The 18,713-nt window shown below is 48.0% G+C and overlaps 2 protein-coding genes across 3 annotated transcripts; both read left to right on the top strand.

Annotated features, from left to right (window-relative positions):
* Window positions 1-4,027: 4,027 nt before the first annotated feature.
* Window positions 4,028-6,187, top strand: LOC310695300 (uncharacterized protein). The gene is made up of 2 exons (XM_083479479.1): window positions 4,028-4,627; window positions 6,008-6,187. The coding sequence occupies exons 1-2, from the start codon at window positions 4,043-4,045 to the stop codon at window positions 6,029-6,031; spliced, it is 609 nt and encodes a 202-aa protein (XP_083335605.1). The 5' UTR covers window positions 4,028-4,042; the 3' UTR covers window positions 6,032-6,187.
* A 1,961-nt stretch (window positions 6,188-8,148) lies between these two features.
* On the top strand, window positions 8,149-16,950 carry METTL27 (methyltransferase like 27). 2 transcript variants are annotated; one of them, XM_083479462.1, is made up of 5 exons: window positions 8,156-8,331; window positions 13,130-13,258; window positions 13,910-14,045; window positions 15,321-15,413; window positions 16,628-16,950. In XM_083479462.1, exons 1-5 carry the CDS (start codon window positions 8,203-8,205, stop codon window positions 16,849-16,851), a joined length of 711 nt encoding a protein of 236 aa, XP_083335588.1. In that variant the 5' UTR covers window positions 8,156-8,202; the 3' UTR covers window positions 16,852-16,950. The 2 variants fall into 2 exon arrangements, with proteins under 2 accessions (XP_083335589.1, XP_083335588.1); XM_083479463.1 differs by lacking the exon at window positions 13,130-13,258 and having other exon boundaries at window positions 8,149-8,331.
* Window positions 16,951-18,713: the final 1,763 nt, after the last annotated feature.

The raw sequence follows: 18,713 nt of genomic DNA, 5'->3' as shown, positions 1-18,713 counted from the left end.
TCTCTGAACGTGGCGCTCTCAGACGCGGAGCCAGCCGGCCAATCAGAACGACGGGCGCGTGCGTTCTCATGGCCCCGCCCACTCTCATCCTACCGGCCGGCCCCACCCACCGCACCGCTAGCAGCGCTTAGATAGGAGGATATCGCGAGGCTTGTGCGTGGCAAGGGAAGCCAATGGGCGTGGTCCTCCACTGCTACATTCTGGCGGGGCTGAGAGTTCGAATCCTTTGGCAGGGGGTTACTTTAATTTTTTTGTATTATTTTTATTCCACTACAGTTTTTAATTATTTTTAAATACGTTTTTAGTTTTTCTTATTTTATATGTGTGGTTTTAAATTGTGTAAGCAGCATAGATTCCCATCTGGTAAATATATGGGATATGCAGTAGATAAATATGATAATGATCTTATTTTGAAAATTATCAACCACTTAATCCAGCAAGTGTGTGGCCCGATTAGATTATTATCTCTTGATGCTTCTGATAGTGAGCTGTATCCAACCTAAATTAGTCATAGACATTCATTTTAATTGATCTGCTCTTGAGTTTTATTTTTATTAATAAATGTATCAGCCACCCTTCAACAGCAGGCCCCAGGGCAAGTTACAACAATTTCAACATTATAAATTAAAAACAGGCAGAATCCCTATGTCTTAAATACTTTTAATGTGTGGCTTTTTTATTTGAATGTATTAATTTGAGATTTTATAAATATTGTTTTGTAGAGTTCTTGTTTAACCAATTTTATTTATTTATCCCTGAGATTTCCAAACCCTTCTTCCAAGACTTCCCAAGGCAGCTTACACTGACAGCAAATCTGTAATGTCTCTATAACATACAGTTTCGATCACAATAAGTCAGTCACTTTAAATGTAGCCAGTAGTACTGTAAAATTCAACAAACAAAATGCAGCAGTAGCCTTTTCAGTTAAAAGCCATGGGAAACAGGAGGTTGACTAGATGACCCTAAGAGTCCCTTCCAACTCTGCAATTCTATTATTCTGTATTTTCTAGGTCAAACTTTCTCCCCTCTCCCAGCATCCAGTCTTTATATTAACTCATACTGAAAGGACAGAGCATTCAAAGACATCAGGCATAGTTACTATCTACACACTGGATCCAGACAGTAGGTCCCCTGTTGTTTGGCTCTATCTGGGGCTTGCTGGACAGCCGTTCCGCATTATGAGTCCCTTTTGTTCAGAGAAACAAAGAGGGTCCTGATGACATCCTTTGGAGCCATGAATGCTACCCTTGTGCGACTTTATTGTCCCTTGAACCACAGGAAGAAAGATGGGAGTGAATATTCTATGGACGCACTGCAACGCCATCCGCTAAGTATGACCAACTGTGCCAAGGGAATTGTCATGGGGGGAGGGAGAATCTAAAATTAGACTTTAAACCATCAGTATACTATTAAACTGCATATATTAGGCCTCTCTGTGGTCTACCCCTGCACACAAAATAATTCCCCCAGCACAACGGGCAAAGGATATTGATTGTCAATATTCTATATCATACACCCATAGAACTTGCTCTCCGATATGCAGTGGTACCTCGGGTTAAGTACTTAATTCGTTCTGGAGGTCTGTTCTTAACCTGAAGCACCACTTTAGCTAATGGGGCCTCCCGCCGCCGGAGCACAATTTCTGTTCTCATCCTGAAGCAAAGTTCTTAACCTGAGGCAATATTTCTGGGTTAGCAGAGTCTGTAACCTGAAGCGTATGTAACCCGAGGTACCACTATATCTTGATTCAACATTGGAATTTCCTAGGTATGCTAGATATCTGAATAATTTGACTATCCCCAAATATCACCAAGCCTTTTGTATCTAAATAATCTGACAATCCCCAAATATTGCCAGGCCAGATCTAACTGTCTCCCTTCCACAATATTGGAAAGGTGTTACTGAGCTGTCCCATAGGAGGGTCATCTGTGTACCTGTAGAGGTGAAGTTGTCAAAACTTTGGGTCACATCTTTTTTGAATGTAATCTCCGTAGTGAGGAATGTAATAGGCTCTTTTGCCACCTTTTGGCCAGGGAATTCCTGGCCACTGCTAACAGTTTGAATGATTTTTGGCTACTGTACTTTTTGTGATATTCACCACTTTAAGTGGCTTGTACTCCCCACCACCAATAAATAAATGTTTTATGTTTTTAGAGAATGATTTTGCATCATTATTGTGAACCACCTTGGAGTTATTCTTAATGAAAGGAGAGATGACAATGGCTTTAAATATAGTTTAAAAATTCATCCCCTACTTTTAAAAAATGTTGAGAATTGTTCTAAATAGATCAATGTTTTATATCTTCATTGAATTGTTATCATTGTAAACCACCTTGGGGTTATTTCTTAATAAAAGGTGGTATCAAATGGATTTAAATAATTATACAAAAATAGAGTAACATCATATATAAATATGTTCAAATAATAATAAATGTAATGATAATATGTAATGATAAAATGACATTTTATTTATTTCCCAAGTCAGACAGAATATATATATATATATATATATATATATATATATATATATATGCAGGTTTTGGTGTCTTCGGGTGTCTTCCCGTGTAAGAGTTGGGGTGTCTAGGCGACGTTTCGACGAGGTCTCACTCGTCATCTTCAGGCTGGTGCTTTCGGCTTCTTGTTACTGGAACAGAGCAGGATCTCAGTGTTTGAGTTCCTATAAATACTGTTGAGGGGGTGTGGTGTATAGCCTCCAACGTTCTGGGCAGAGAGGAAGTTCCCAGGTTAGTGTGCCTTTTCTTCTTTTGTTCCTTAATTACTTGAGGGATATCTTGAGTGATTTCTTGAGTGATATTCTGAGTACCACTTAGGTGGGTCATTAGGTGTGGATTAGTTGCTAAAGCTTAGTGGCAAACCATAGTGGCACCTCCGGATGCTGCACCCCCCTGCAATCCCTACACAGATCTGGCTGGCACAGGGCACAAAACCACAGCTCGCCCCTATACACGAAGCCAAGCCAGAGCACAACTAAGTGCAGTACAGCCATCTTCTCAGAAAAACTCTTCACAAGCTCAAGAGGTCAAGACACGAAAGCTTTAGCAACTAATCCACACCTAATGACCCACCTAAGTGGTACTCAGAATATCACTCAAGAAATCACTCAAGATATCCCTCAAGTAATTAAGGAACAAAAGAAGAAAAGGCACACTAACCTGGGAACTTCCTCTCTGCCCAGAACGTTGGAGGCTATACACCACACCCCCTCAACAGTATTTATAGGAACTCAAACACTGAGATCCTGCTCTGTTCCAGTAACAAGAAGCCGAAAGCACCAGCCTGAAGATGACGAGTGAGACCTCGTCGAAACGTCGCCTAGACACCCCAACTCTTACACGGGAAGACACCCGAAGACACCAAAACCTGCATTCCTGTACCCGTGAAAATCTACGAAAGCATATATATATATATATATATATATATATATATATATATATATATATATATATATAAAATTTCATTTATCTCATCTATCTATCATGCAAAAATGTAATGATAATAAAAGCAATGGAAGAAGGAGGAGAAGGGGGAGGGAACTGGAAGGGGTATATATGTTTGTGCACATGACTGTAAACTTGTGCATGCTCTTTGTGAGTTATCACACTTGCTCCTTCTACCAGTTCATGGATGGTAGAAATAAAGCTTTTTCTCTGAAACTCTTCCTTGAGTGTCTGTTGACTCCCACTTCCCTTTCCCGGGCGCAATATTTTTCCCACCCGAGGGCAAAGCCTCATAAGGCTACAATAATATAGAATAATAAAATAAAATTTATTTATTTGCAATGTTCATATGCAGCTTTTTATATGATATATATAGCGGACCTGCTATGACAGCACAAGCCCAGGGTAGCTAACTGATCCTCCCCCCCCCCCCAGGTGTTTTGGACTGCGAGGTGGCTGATGGGAACTGTGGTCCAAAAACACCTGGAGGGCACCAGGTCGGGAAAGGCCGGGCCTGCTTCACACTAGGCCTTGGCAACGCATTGCTATGGCAACCCTGCGGCGAGGGAGGGGGTGATGGCTCTATGACGCAACCTGGGGGAGGGCTGCATTTGCGCCGCGCGCCGCCAATAGCGAAGCAGAAGCCGGGCAGCTCGTGGAGGAGGAGGAGCGGCGCCAAGATGCGGCGTGAGCGCAGCCGGTCCAAGGTTGCTCTGGCGACTGTGTCGGCTGAGCCCCCTGCCGGCGTGGACGGGGAAGAGCAGGAGTCGGGCCGCTCCTTGTCGCCTTCGGAGGAGCGCGTGGAGCGGCTGCGGGATCGGACGCACCAGGGCGGCCCGCGGGGGCCCGGCGCGGGCGGGAAGGGCCGGAGCCGCCGCGAGAGGGAGCAGCGCACCAACTGGACCTCCCCGGCCGGACACGAGCGCAAGATCGCTGCCAAGATCCGCGCCAGCATCGCCAAGCGCCGCCGCCAGCAGCAGAGCGGGCCCCGATCCTCCCAGCTCCGGAGCCGCAGCAGGAGCCGGCGCCGCACCGCCACCGCCTCCCCGGGGCCAGAAGCAGCGGCAGGTCCCGTCTCTGCTGCCCAGCAACAGGTGTGCCCGTCAGGAGCATCGGAGAGCGAGGAAGCCTCTTCACCCTGTTCTGACCAACGATGCGCCTCCTATCCTGTACGCATGTTGTGGCTCCCCAACCCCCCCCCTTGCAATAGCTGAACCCACATGCACACACCTAGCCCCCTCTATGCAATAATACACCCCCTCAAATATTTCATGGAGCAAAGGGACCTCGGTCCCCAGAGTTGGCTACTATGCTCTATGCAATAATGCAACCACACTTGATTCCAATACATCCTTAGAAATATGGATGGGCCCCTCAGTATTCTACACCCATCTTTGAGAGGCACCTGGTCAATCCTGGTCAATGGGGCTAAAAACATAAGAGCCCTGCTAGATCTAGTCCAGCATCATCATCTCACAGTGGCCAACCAGATGTCCCAACGGGAAGCTGAAAAGTCAGAGCAGCAGCACACTCCCCACTTGCGATTCTGAGAAACTAGTATTAAGAGCCCTATGGTCTCTGACAGTGGAGGGAGAATATAGGCATTGTGGATAGTAGCTGTCAATAGCCTGCTTATCCTCCGTGAATTTGTCTGATCCTCTTGAAGCCATTTAAGCTGGTGGCTGCAGCTCATAGGAAGATAGGAAGACTGGACCATACACTAACTGGTTTGGAATTTCAGGCAGGAGTTTCTCTCGCAATGCTACCTAGAGAAGCCAGCAGGGATTGAACCAGAGATCTGCTTACAAGGCAGATGCTATACCACTGAGCAATAATCCTTGGGGTTTAGGCTTGGGTTTGCTGTATCAGGTGTCCAAAGGTAGTTCCCTATAGCTGGGACAAGTTAATCTGAAGTAGAATCAGCCTTCCCCAACCTACTGCAATTGCCAGCAACTGTTACTCATAGGCACAGCTCAGTGATAGAGCATCTCCCTTGCAACTGCCTATGTTCTGGCATCTCCATTGTGACTACTAGACATTGACTACCCTTTGTGGATTTGATTAATCCTCTTTCAAAGCCATCCAAGTTGGTGGCCATCTCTACATTTTGTGGTTGTGAATTCTGTGAGTTCAGATATACCGAAATGACTCCATTGAGTCTTGGTGCGATCGAGAATCCCAAATGCAATAACACCCCCTCAAAGGCCAAAATAGCTCCCCCTCCGTGGCTTTTCAAAATTAGAAGCTCTACCATCAAGTAGGTTCATAGGGACATCATCACCTCAATTGCCCCCCACTAGAGAGATTTGTAAAACATATTCAGGTCACCAAGTTGATGAAGGATTCCAATCATAGAACTTCTCCTTCCATGGCTCCAGAGAGGTATCTGCATCATAAGTGCCCATAGCATCTGGGGTCAGGGTGAGAGAGATCCTGGATCCTGCTTCCAAAGGCCAGCCTCCAAGTAATACCCTATAGAACTACTGCAAATTAGGGTTGACTGTGCCTCTTGTCCTGACGATTCAAGGCCCTTTTTTGTTATCTTGCAGGTTGAAGAAATGACCACCTACTGAGGGCTTTCCATCACCACCATCCTGGATGTCAACTCCTCTGTAGCCAAAAACATCTTGGGCAGAGTTTGCTGCTGTGCTGCAGAGTCCCTTCACACCACCGGGTTCTCATCCTCCAGGGCTGTTTCGGTTCAATAACACAAAAGTTCTTGGGCAAAATTTAGTTTCATGATTTGTCTGGCACTTCCCAAGATCACACACAATTGGAAAAGGTGGAATATGTATGGACAGCCTTTGCCCAACATCCTTCCAGATATTTTGGATTACAACTCTTGTTGGTTCCAGCCATGCTGATGGGAGTTGTAGTCTGAAGCTCCTGGGGCTGATGGGAGTTGTAGTCTGAGACACCTGGGGCTGATGGGAGTTGTGGTCCAGAACATCTGAGGTGAGCGGAATACATGCTCCAAAACATCGGGGACAATGGGGAGTTGTGGTCTGAAATATAAGAAGTACCGGGTTGCAGGAAGGCTGGCGTCGCATGACATCACCCTTCAAAACTGAAACAGGGGCCGTACTTAAAGTGGAAAATGAACATAAGAAGCTGTCTTGCACTGAGTCATAATGCACCACTGAGTTATCATGCACTCTGGTCCCTAGACCGTCCTGGAGTAGATTTCCTTGTCCTCACAGCTCTGGACTCTTGTGAGGTCCAGCTGGACCGGACCAAAGGCCTATATCCGCCTGCATTCTCATGAGATCCAGCCAGATGCCTCCTGTCAACATGAGAGACTTCGCATGCAAAGCAGAATTGGTTGGGGATTTGTTGCTACACCTCACAGAGGTAGCAAAATGTTTTTGGACACCACATAAAGAGGAATGGTTTGCAGAGGCATCCTCAAGCATGATCTACAATTTAGACTTCTAATTACGGCCCCGAGCCAGCCAGCCCCCCCACTGGAACTCCAGGTCAAATGTGCACCACCACCACCCCGCCCGCTGTGTCCCACCAAATAAGGCCTTGGCATTCTGACTCCCTGTACAAATGATATGGGATGGTTGCCATGGAGAGTGGTACCCTGGTTGCCATGGGAGCCCTATTACCCCAGCCTCCAAAGATGCTGGGCTGAACAGCCCCCATTTCTGCTGTTTCTCAGGCAGATTGAAAAAATGCACAGCCAATTTAGGGGACACACACAAAAGACTGCTGTCCTAAAATTTAATTCATCCATATATATATATATATATATTTGTTTTCGTATATATATATATATATATATATATATATATATATATGCAGGTTTTGGTGTCTTCGGGTGTCTTCCCGTGTAAGAGTTGGGGTGTCTAGGCGACGTTTCGACGAGGTCTCACTCGTCATCTTCAGGCTGGTGCTTTCGGCTTCTTGTTACTGGAACAGAGCAGGATCTCAGTGTTTGAGTTCCTATAAATACTGTTGAGGGGGTGTGGTGTATAGCCTCCAACGTTCTGGGCAGAGAGGAAGTTCCCAGGTTAGTGTGCCTTTTCTTCTTTTGTTCCTTAATTACTTGAGGGATATCTTGAGTGATTTCTTGAGTGATATTCTGAGTACCACTTAGGTGGGTCATTAGGTGTGGATTAGTTGCTAAAGCTTTTAAATACACATATATATATGCCATCACCAAAATCCCGAGTGTGGCCACATGAATGGGGGACTGGGCTGCCAGATGTTGTTATAGAACCATAAAATTGTAGAGTTCTAATCAAACCTTGCACAATGCAGGAATCTTTTGCCCAACATGCATGGGCGTAGCCAAGGGGGGCAGGGAGGGGGCAGCTGCCCCCCATCAAGTAAAGCAATAGAAATACTTAACTGAGGTTCTGCCCCCCTAACAGATAAAGCCTGCCCCCCTCCACAAAAATCCAGGTTAAGCCCATGTCAACGTGCGGTTGGAATCTATGACCCTGAGATCCGCTTATATACCCCACCTTTTCCTCAAACTGGGACTCAAGGCGGGTTACACAAATTAAAACGGCACATAGGCACAGAAAGAGAAAACGTGGGAAATAACCGCTGAAAAAACAATTATTACAAAATTAAAACCATGCTTTAAGAAACACAACTAGCACAAAAGAGCGCAGCACAAGTTAAAAGCCGACTCCTTAGAGTTCCCCCAAGCCTGCCGGGGGAAGGACAAGGAGAGAGGCGGGCGAGAGAGGAGGAGCCGGGAAGGAGGCGGCCGCGGAGGGGCGGATCGGACATGGCTGATGACCGCGCAGGGAGCGGCCGCCTAGCCGAGGTTCAGCGCCGCGTCGCCCAGGTGCACCACGAAGGCGATCCGGAGCAGCAGCTCCGTTTCTACGACGGCTGGGCTCCGGAATACGAAGAGGTTACTCCTCCTCCACCCCCTCCTTACCCCGCTTCGCTTCTGCCCTTAGTTCGTCCCCTCTGCCTCCTGGGACCATTCTTCTCTTTCATTCCCTAAGGAGACTCTTGAGCGCGTGCAGAGTTCTGCCTTTCTCTCTCCTCCCATGAATCCCGGGTCAGCAGTTTAGCCATCATTTTAAAGGGCAAACTGGGGGTGGGGATTAGAGAAATTGAATGTCGGACCAGGACCTGGGGGTAACAGGGTTCAAATCTACCACTCAGCCATGAGGCTCAGAGACCTTGGGTTCGCTGTCTCCCAGCCTGCCCTTACCTCAGAGGGTTGCTGTAGATATGAAATGAGGAGAGGGGGAACCATTTGCTTCACCTTCAGCTCCTTTGGAGGGGAAGCTGAGATATAAAAGGAATACGTAAATAAGTAATAAATTAATGGCTAGAGGTCCCACCATCATCTCATCTAAATAGAACCTCCATGTTCAGAGGCAATCTACCTTGACACCCATTGCAGCCACAGGATGCATGAGATAGTTGGGCAAATAACAGGCCTGCTTGTGGGCTTCTCAGAGGCAGCTGGTGCTTCTAAAATAAAGTGGATATCTAGCTTGGTGAACTTTTGGGCCAATTTTGGCAAAGCCCCCCCCCCTTCTGAATTTAAATCCCCCCAAACCCATCTTCTCCACCTGGGCACAATAATTAATAATAGAGAGGGTGTTCTTGGGCATGTGTAGAGTGCCAGCCTCAGGAAGGCAGTCCGCCATTGAGCAGGCTTGCTTTGGGGGCTGATGGGGTGCAAAATATCTGGACAGTTGGGGAAGGCTGAAAAATCAAAAGGGTCTTTCCCACTGGAAGGAAGAGTGGTATAAAAATAAATAATAGCAGGTAGCAGGTAATGAAAAGAAGATATTTCAACACACACACACAATATTATAAGTATTTCCTGCTGGACCAGGCTAATGGCCCATGTGATCCATGTGTTTTTACATTGGCCAGCCAGATGTCTATGGAAAACCCGCAAGCAGGATTTGGCCGCAGGAGCAGCACTCTCCCCTCCTGTGATTTCCAGCAGCTGGTATTCAGAAGCATTGCTGCTTCGAACTGTGGAGGCAGAGACCATTTGGATCCCTTCCAATCAGGGTTCAGGCCTCATCATGGGACTGAAACTGCCTTGGTCGCACTGGTTGATGATCTCCAGCGAGCTAGGGACAAAGGTGAGAGTTGTTTCCTAGTTCTGCTGGATCTCTCAGCGGCCTTTGATACAATCGACCATAACATCCTTCTGGACCGTCTAGAGGGGTTGGGAGCTGGGGGCACTGTTATACAGTGGTTTTGCTCCTTTCTCCTGGGCCGTGTTCAGAAAGTGGTGGTGGGGGGTGAGTGTTCAGACCCTTGGGCCCTCACTTGTGGGGTGCCTCAGGGTTCTGTCCTCTCCCCCATGCTTTTTAACATCGATATGAAGCCGCTGGGAGAGATCATCAGGGGGTTTGGACTGGGTGTCCATCAATATGCAGATGATACCCAGCTCTACCTTTCTTTCAAATCAGAACCAGTGAAGGCGGTGAAGGTCCTGTGTGAGTGCCTGGAGGCGGTTGGAGGATGGATGGCGGCTAATGGATTGAAGTTGAATCCTGACAAGACAGAAGTACTGTTTTTGGGGGACAGGGGGCGGGCTGGTGTGGAGGACTCCCTGGTCCTGAATAGGGTAACTGTGCCCCTGAAGGACCAGGTGCGTAGCCTGGGAGTCATTTTGGACTCACAGCTGTCCATGGAGGCGCAGGTCAATTCTGTATCCAGGGCAGCTGTCTACCAACTCCACCTGGTACGCAGGCTGAGACCCTACCTGCCCGCTGACTGTCTGGCCAGAGTGGTGCATGCTCTAGTTATCTCCCGCTTGGACTACTGCAATGCGCTCTACGTGGGGCTACCTTTGAAGGTGACTCGGAAACTACAGCTAATCCAGAATGCGGCAGCTAGACTGGTGACTGGGGGCGGCCGCCGAGACCACATAACACCGGTCTTGAAAGACCTACATTGGCTCCCAGTACGTTTCCGAGCACAATTCAAAGTGCTGGTGTTGACCTTTAAAGCCCTAAACGGCTTCGGCCCAGTATACCTGAAGGAGCGTCTCCACCCCCATCGTTCTGCCCGGACACTGAGGTCCAGCGCCGAGGGCCTTCTGGCAGTTCCCTCATTGCGAGAAGCGAAGCTACAGGGAACCAGGCAGAGGGCCTTTTCGGTGGTGGCGCCCGTCCTGTGGAATGCCCTCCCATCGGATGTCAAGGTGATGGACAACTACCTGACATTCAGAAGACATCTTAAGGCGGCCCTATTCAGGGAAGCTTTTAATGTATGATATTTTAGTGTTTTTTGGTTTCTGTGGAAGCCGCCCAGAGTGGCTGGGGAAACCCAGCCAGATGGGCGGGGTACAAATAATAAATTATTATTATTATTATTATTATTATTATTATTATTATTATTATTATTGTCGTCTGTAGCCTTTGACCTCCACACATTTATCCAATCCTCTTAAAAAGACATCCGACTTGGTGGTCATTTTTTCTTCCTGTGGCCACGGGTTCCGCAATTTGACTATCCATGCCTCACATGGAATCCAACCAAGTGAAGAGGCCAGAGAGAAGAATTGCTTATATCAGAAGGAGGGTGAATTAATCAGGACGGGAGTTAAAAAAGGAGTCAGTTACCAGTTAGGTTTGGGAGAGAATTTTGATTCAGTTCACATTTGCAGGTGAACAGGTTCTTTCCAGAACAATACAAACCACAACCACCCCTCAAAATTTGCAGTACTCCATATTTTGCCATGCAGCTCTCCCAACGGTTACACGAATGCATATATTAGCAGAAAACGTGCGTAAGAATAAATATGCCACTAAAAACAACATACAGAAATGGATTATATTAGGGGAAATTGCTTTCAGAAATGTTTGCTGGTCAAAACTGCATACAGGAAAATCGGTATATTAGAAGAAATTCACACGAAAATGGTGATGAATTTTCCTGCGGATTTTTTTAAAAAATGCAAATGTATGCAGAAATGCAGAGAAGTGAATTCAAGACTGGACAAATGAGAAAGAGAGGTCTGAAAATGACAGGTCCATCCTCCATCCATCCTTACCATGGCCATTTAGCCACAAGCACATCCTTTTCTCCACTCATCTCCCATGTGCTAAGAACTTGCTGGATTCAGCCAATGACCCATGTGGTCCAGCATCCTGTTCTTACAGCAGACACCCAGATGCCCCAATGAAAAGCAGGACCTGAGCACCAGAGCCCTGTCCTCTCCTGTGGTTTCCAGAAACTGGTATTCAGAAGCATCACAGCCTCCGACTCTGGAAGCAGAGCAGAGCCATCATGGCTAGTAGCCATCAATAGTTCACTCTTCCGTGAATTCCTCCAATCCTTTCTTTAAAGCCATCCAAGTTGGTGGCCCTCACTGCTTCCTGTGGCAGTGAGTTCCATAGTTTAACTATTCCCTGTGTGAAGGACTTTCTTTTCTCTGTCCTGAAACTTCCAACATTTGGTTTCCTTGGAGAGAGAAGAAAACTTTCCTCTGACCATTCTCTATCCTATAAACGCCTAACCGTGTCTCTTCTGGCTCGCATTTTCTCTAGACTGAAAAATCCGAAATGCTGATAGCTTTTGCTCCGCCTTGCCAGTCCCTCCCCAGGCTCAACCTGTTTGGGGCAAGGAGGATTTTTTTACCGCAAATGTCTCCATCTCAGCCAAGGTTCCCTGGAACTGGGCAGAGCCCAAGATACCTGCTCTCCAACTGCCCTGGAACACCTGGATCAATGAAATCAGGACGGCAGGGGGAATGGAATGTTTTCTTTGGATGTGAAAAGGCCAAAAGTACAATTCCTAGCAGAGCCATAAGTTCTGTGTTTGACAAACCTTCCTTTCACCTCCTGCAGCCAACACGGTATTTTTATTAGACGTATGGTGCAAGGGGTTAAAAGTACCAATGCTGGGCGGTTGGAAAACGTTCAGAAAGGGGCAACAAAATGATACAGGGGGTGGAGCAACTTCCCTATGAAGAATGGTTGCTGCATTTGCGACTTTTTAGTTTGGAAAAAAGAGCTGACATAATAGGAGTTTATACAATTAAGCACGACATTGAGTAAGTGGGTAGAGGAAAGTTTGCCTCCCTCTCTCATAGCACTAGAACTTGTGGACCAGTGAAGCTGAATGTTCAGAGATTCAGGACTCGTCAAAGAAAGGATTTCTTCGCGCAATGCATGGTTAGACTATGGAACTCCCTCCCACAGGAGGCAGCACTGGACACCAACTTGGATGGCTTTAAAGGAGGCAGTAATGCTTCTGAATTCAGCCCAGACACTGAGGTCCAGCTGCGAGGGCCTTCTGGTGGTTTCCTCGTCACTGCGAGAAGTGGAATGCCCTCCCATCAGATATCAAGGAGATAAATGACTATACAACTTTTAGAAGACATCTGAAGGCAGCCCTGTTCAGGGAAGTTTTTTTTAATATTTGATGTTTGATTATGTTTTTTATATCTGTTGGAAGCCACCCAGAGTGGCTGGGGCAACCCGAACTAATAATAGCAATAATAATAATAACAACAACAACAACAACAACAACAACAACAACAACAACAACAACAACAACCTGTTACTGGAAACCACCGTAGGGGGAGGGTGCTCATGTGTTTGTGTTGGCCACTGTAAGAACAGTATGCTGGACCAGATAGGCCATTAGCCTGATCCATTGGGCTCCTACTTATGAAGTTCGGTCCCCACCCTTTTCCTGACTAGACCTCTTTTATCCTGTAGGATGTTGCTGTCTTGCAGTATCAAGCCCCCCGACTGGCTGCTGCCTGCTTGGCCTCCGTTTTCCAGGAACCCCTCCAGGACGCTCTAGTGCTCGATGTGGCCTGTGGCACAGGACTTGTGGCCAAGGAGGTAACTGGGGCACCCCAGCCCAATCTCAGCAGAGGGCATCATGGGGTGTGTCTCTACCCGTGTCATTGGCCAGGCCTGGGGACCGTCAGCTAATGTATCAAGTTATTTGGGGCACAGTGATCTCACCCTGCTGTGAACTGCCCCAGTCTGATGGTGCTCTCGTCTCTGGGAAAGACGGGCATCTTAATGAGGCTGCCACTTGAGTCACAGGGTCTTATTTCATTGAATCTAGTTTTTAATGGATTAGGAGGTTCATTAATATTTTTGTGCTGCTGTTTGGAGTTGATCCATCGGTTAAACTGGGGCAGGGAATATTTTGCAGCCTGGGGCCCACATCCACCTGTGGAGACAGAGCAGTAGCCATTTAAACCCTTATTATCCTCCACAATTTTGCCTAGTCCTCTTTTAAAGTATCCAAGTTGGTAGCTCTGCAGAGCTCCCCATCTTTATTTCAGACACTGTATCGGTATATTATGATGTTTAGCTGGTGATCTATCGCAATGTTGAAAACTAGATATCGCCCAGCTACCCTGACACCATCCCCATCTGGCTCCTGCTCTTGTGGTGTCCAGTAAGCTCGCGTTTGATTGGCAAGCAGGAGTGGGTGTGGTTCCAGGCTGATGTCATGTGACTTAAGCTGCACCTTCTAAGCTTCAGGCAAAAGGTTTCTGCCGCCTCCACGGCCTGGATGGCAGCCAGGGGATGCTGGAACACGCGTGTCGCAAGGGGATCTACCAGGATCTGAAGAGGTGCCTCTTGGGCCAGGAAGCCTTACCAGCTCCTGAAGGTAACAGGGCCAAGGGGTGCACCACTTCCTGAGAAATGGGTTGAGTGGGTGTGAGTTAGGGTGCAGGGGGTGAGGTGAGGCTGGGGTGGACAAGGTGATGCTGCTGCTGCTGCTTCCCTGCATTAACCTCTGGAACCCACCCCAAAGGACCTGGTGCATCGTCTGGGGCTACTCCCAGAATGACAACAGTCTGTCACTTGTCAGGAGTAGGTCAGCAATAAATCACACGGAGCAAGTGAAGTTAACTATGAGAAGAAACAAGGTCTGCTCAGTAGCGCCAGGCCTAATGAGCACAGCAAGTAGATCTTGCCCCTATGAGTCAGTTGTGGGGACTGAAGGTCCCTGCCTTCCCACAGCTGGCCAAACCTCCTCCTCTCCCGGGTCCTTCCCAAGCAATCTGAGACTGCACCGGTGCATCCAACTCTACTCCTCCCTCTTCATACCTCTTATGTGGTTCCGGGAGACCAGAGGGGAAGGGGGAAGCAGGAGGGGAAGACACCTGTGCCTCTTAATCAGCCTGCCTGATCTCTGCCTCTTGGCCTCCCTCCTCTCCTGCTTCAGCTTCTGTCTCTGATTCTGGACTTCTCTCTGCCACAGACCCTTCCTGTTCACTAAACCCTGTTACCTCTTCAGCTTCCGACACCTTCACTTCCTAGTCTTCCCCCTCTGACCACTCAGCATCGTCCCACCACCAATCCCCTGGCTATGAGCCTTCTTCCCTGGAGAGTTCCCCAGCTGCTTCCTCCCACCATTCCTCTGCATCTAGCCCAGGCTTCCTCAGCCTCGGTCCTCCAGATGTTTTTGGCCTACAAGTCCCATGATCCCTAGCTAGCAGGACCAGTGGTCAGGGATGATGGGAATTGTAGTCTCAAAATGTCTGGAGGGCCGAGGTTGAGGAAGCGTGATCTAGCCAGCCCATTACATCACTTGAGACCCAAGTGCTGTTTTCGCAGTTCCGTCTGGTTTGCCAGTGTGAACTCTTCCTGGGCACAGCCGTTCATGCTGTAGTAAAAACAAAACAATAACCTCCCCAATCTGGACTCCTGTAATTCTCTCTCCATGGGGCTGCCCTTGAAGATGGTTTGGAGACTGCAGCTTGTGCAAAACACAGCGACCAGAAACCTGATGGGCTTTTCTGCCAAGGAGCATGTTACACCTGTCCTTAAACACCTGTGCCATTTGCCTGTTCATCCCTGAGCCCCAATTCAAAGTGTTAGGCTATTTTTTAAAATGAAAAAATACAAATAAATAACCGGTGCTGTTGCTTCTGACCAGGGTGCTATGACGCTGTTGTGATCGTGGGGGCGCTCAGCGAAGGACAGGTGCCCACCAGCGTGGTTCCAGAGTTGCTTCGTGTCACCAAACCAGGTGGGGTTTTAGCCGGAGATGCCCTGTTGCAGTGGGGGTTGTGTGTGTGTGTGTGTGTGTGTGTGTGTGTGTGTGTGTGTGTGTAAAACAGGAAGCATCACCTAGGTTCATCACTGGAATGTGTGCAGAGGAGAAGCAACCAAAAGGATCAAGGGCCTGGAAAATTAGCCAGATTAGGAACAGTTGAGGAAGTTGGGTCTGTTTAGCCTGGAGAAAAGAAGACTGAGAGGATAACCATCTTCCAATCCCTGAAGGGCTGTCACATGGAAGATGCAGCAAGCTTGTTTCTGCTGCTCCAGTGTGGATGACCCAAACCAATGTCTTCAAATGGCAAGGAAGGAGATCCCTACCAAATATTAGGAAGAACTTCCTGACAGCTAGAGCTGTTCGGCAGCGGAATGGGCTCCTTTGGAAGGTGATGGGATCTCCTTCAAAGGAGGTTTTTAAACAGAGGTTGGATGGGGGTCTGTCAGGGATTCTTCAGCTGTGATTCCTGCACTGCAAGCGGTTGGGCTGATCCACCATGAATCTGTGGCCGCTAGATGGTGCTGGGAGACCTTTTTAACCAGCCACAGCCAAGGAGATCTACTCCAGTGGAGCTGGGGAAGAGGGATAGTTCACTTGCTTGTTGTTGGTTGTTGTTGGTTGTTCGGAAAAGACTTCCTTGAATTCAGACCAGTCACACTGAACCACTTTTAAGCCTCTCCCGTGCTCTTCAAGTGAATGTATGAAAGGCATAAATGCCTTTTAACATGTGTTTATATTGGAGTTTTAAAAACTGTTTTGACAGCCAGGAGTGAGGATTGACAGCCATGTTTCTTAAACTTTGCTGTGGTATTGTGGGGTTTTTTTAAAAAAAGAAATGCCCCCCTTAAAGAGCTGTACTCTCCTTGAAATTTCATGTTCAGTCCTCCACTATGTTCCCCACAGGATTGGACACATTTAATCTCCACACTTTAATCTGTATGGAAGTGTGATGGAGAAAGGCCTTCTCCGTTTAGCCAATGCAGATTTCCTTCTCTCTCCCTTCATCCTGTCCTCCAATGATTCTGTCCAGATGAGGAATTTTTTTGGGTCAGTTTCACCAATGTTTTTTGGGGGGGCAGGAATAGCGGTTTCCCCTGGGGGGAAAGCAGCAGGACAAGTGTGGAAAAGCCCCTGTGATGCTGTCAGGGCTTTCCCTGGACCTGATCAACATCCTCCTTTAATAACAGGAGGCTACCTGTGCCTGACCACCCGGAGCAACACAGGCAACCTGGAATACAAGGCCCAACTGCAGCAAGTCCTGAACGAGCTGGAGCAGCGGGGACTGTGGCGAAAAGTCATGGAGCAGGAAGTTGAGGCATGGGAGCGGGCGACATCGGAGAAGGAGTCTGCACAGTGTGTGGAGTACATCCCTGGCGTAGTGTACCTGTATCAAAAGAGCCCTGTCTTGTGAGGAAAAGCTGCCATTCCTCTACTTGCTGAGAGACCCTGCAAGGTTGGAACTTTGCTATCCAGTGGGTGGAGCATTTAATAAAGCAGTCTGTGCCTTTGAGCATGTGCAGAGTGCCTTTGGACACTAAATAATCACCGTGAACCCCCCCCCCGGCTTCTGCTTCTATAGCCATGGGACATTCATATATCTTAAAGGCAAATTTTTCCAACTTGGTACATACACATAGATGTCGTTTTGGACTACAACTCCCATCAACCCCAGCTAGGACAGGCAGATTTCAGTTTTTACTGGGTCAGCCTTCCCTCAACTTCCTGCAGTGGCTCAGATTCAGAACGTGGTAGAAATTGGGTTCAATTTGCATTTAAAGCCCAGCTTATCGATGTCGCATTTTCCAAAACAATGAGAACTGAAGCACAGCTATCCTTAGAAATCTGCACTTCTCAGAGTTTTGCAATGCCGCCATGGCTTTCTCCCAAAGAATTATGGGAGCTGTAGTTTGTTAAGGGTGCTAAGAGTTGCTGGGAGAGGCCCCTATTCCCCTCTCCCAGAGCTACAACTCCCAGAGTGACTTAATAGTCAACCCCTCTTCCCTGGGAGCTATAGTTCTCTGAGGGGAATTGGAGGTCACCTAGCAACTGCACTCATAACGAACCACACTTCCCAGTATTCTTTGTGGGAATCTATGAGAGTTTAATGTGGCACCGTAGTTCTTTAAATGCATGGTATGAATGAGGCATCAAGGTTTCTGAGCAAAATCAGTTTTCGGTGCAGTAAAAGGAAGTGTGTGGTGGTGAGGTTTTTTTCCTTCATTGTTCCTCATTTGTAGCTCAGGCAATATACCCTTTGTTAGTTTGGCCCTGGCATTGCTTCTCCTAGCAACCAAAATAAGCAAACATTTGTAGCTGGAAGGATACCTGGTTAAGGACCTTGAAAATGAACAGGAGAGCGGAGAGTCATTGAGAAGGCAGGGAGGGCACCAGCATTAAGAACATAAATGGAGCCCGCTGGATCAGGCCAGTGGCCCATCTAATCCAGCATCCTCTCCTCACAGCGGCTGAACAGATCCCTGTGGGGAAAGCCGAGAGCAAAGGGTTTACTGCCTCAAACTTTGAGCACAAGAGCCCTTTACCCCTCCTGTGGTTTCCAGAAAAGGGTATTCAGAGGGTTTACTGCCTCAAACTGGGAAGGAAGAGTATAGTCATCGTGACTAGTTAGCCCTTTCCTTCTCTGGTTGGCCACTGTGAGAACAGATGCTAGTCTAGATGGGTCATTGTGTGAACATTATTACATGTTGGACTACATGGGCCATTGGCCTCATCCAGCAGGCTCTTCTAACACTCTTAAGATTTTCGTAGACAGTTTCTGTTGTTGGCATTTGTCTGTCTCAAGAGGCAATGGAGTGCACCTTCTGGGGTGAAGTCAGACTGCAGCACCAAAGTGACCTCCCTGGGGCGCAGGCCTGGGCAGTGTGTATGGAGGTCCTAGGCTGCCTGGATGACAAGACCCCCCTCTCAGCCTCACTGATGTGGTCCAAAGAAAGGCAGAGCAAGACGTTTGGCACCAGCTTGGCTGCAGGAGTTGCCAGAAGGAGGCGTACAAGGCGCCATCCAACTGTCTCAGGGGCTGCACTCCAGCTTTGAGTAGGGTTTACTCCTTAGCCAGGGCCGTCTTAAGCATATCCGGTGCCGTGGTGCGAAGATCCAAGCAACGCCCCCCCCTTCCCAGAGTTGCCAACCTTTTTTAGGGAGGATGGCGCTGCCGGCGACGTGGCCAGCTTTGCAGGGCTGGAGGAGGCAGGCAGTGGCTGGAGGGCAGCTCCTCCGGCGGGGCAGAGGCGGAGCTGGCTCTCGGCTCAGCTGGCC

This window comes from Podarcis liolepis, assembly GCF_965112155.1.
Source record: "Podarcis liolepis genome assembly, chromosome: 16".
Lineage (NCBI taxonomy): Eukaryota > Metazoa > Chordata > Lepidosauria > Squamata > Lacertidae > Podarcis > Podarcis liolepis.
The sequence above is the reverse complement of the archived record's forward strand: the minus strand, read 5'-3'. Positions and strand labels throughout refer to the sequence as shown.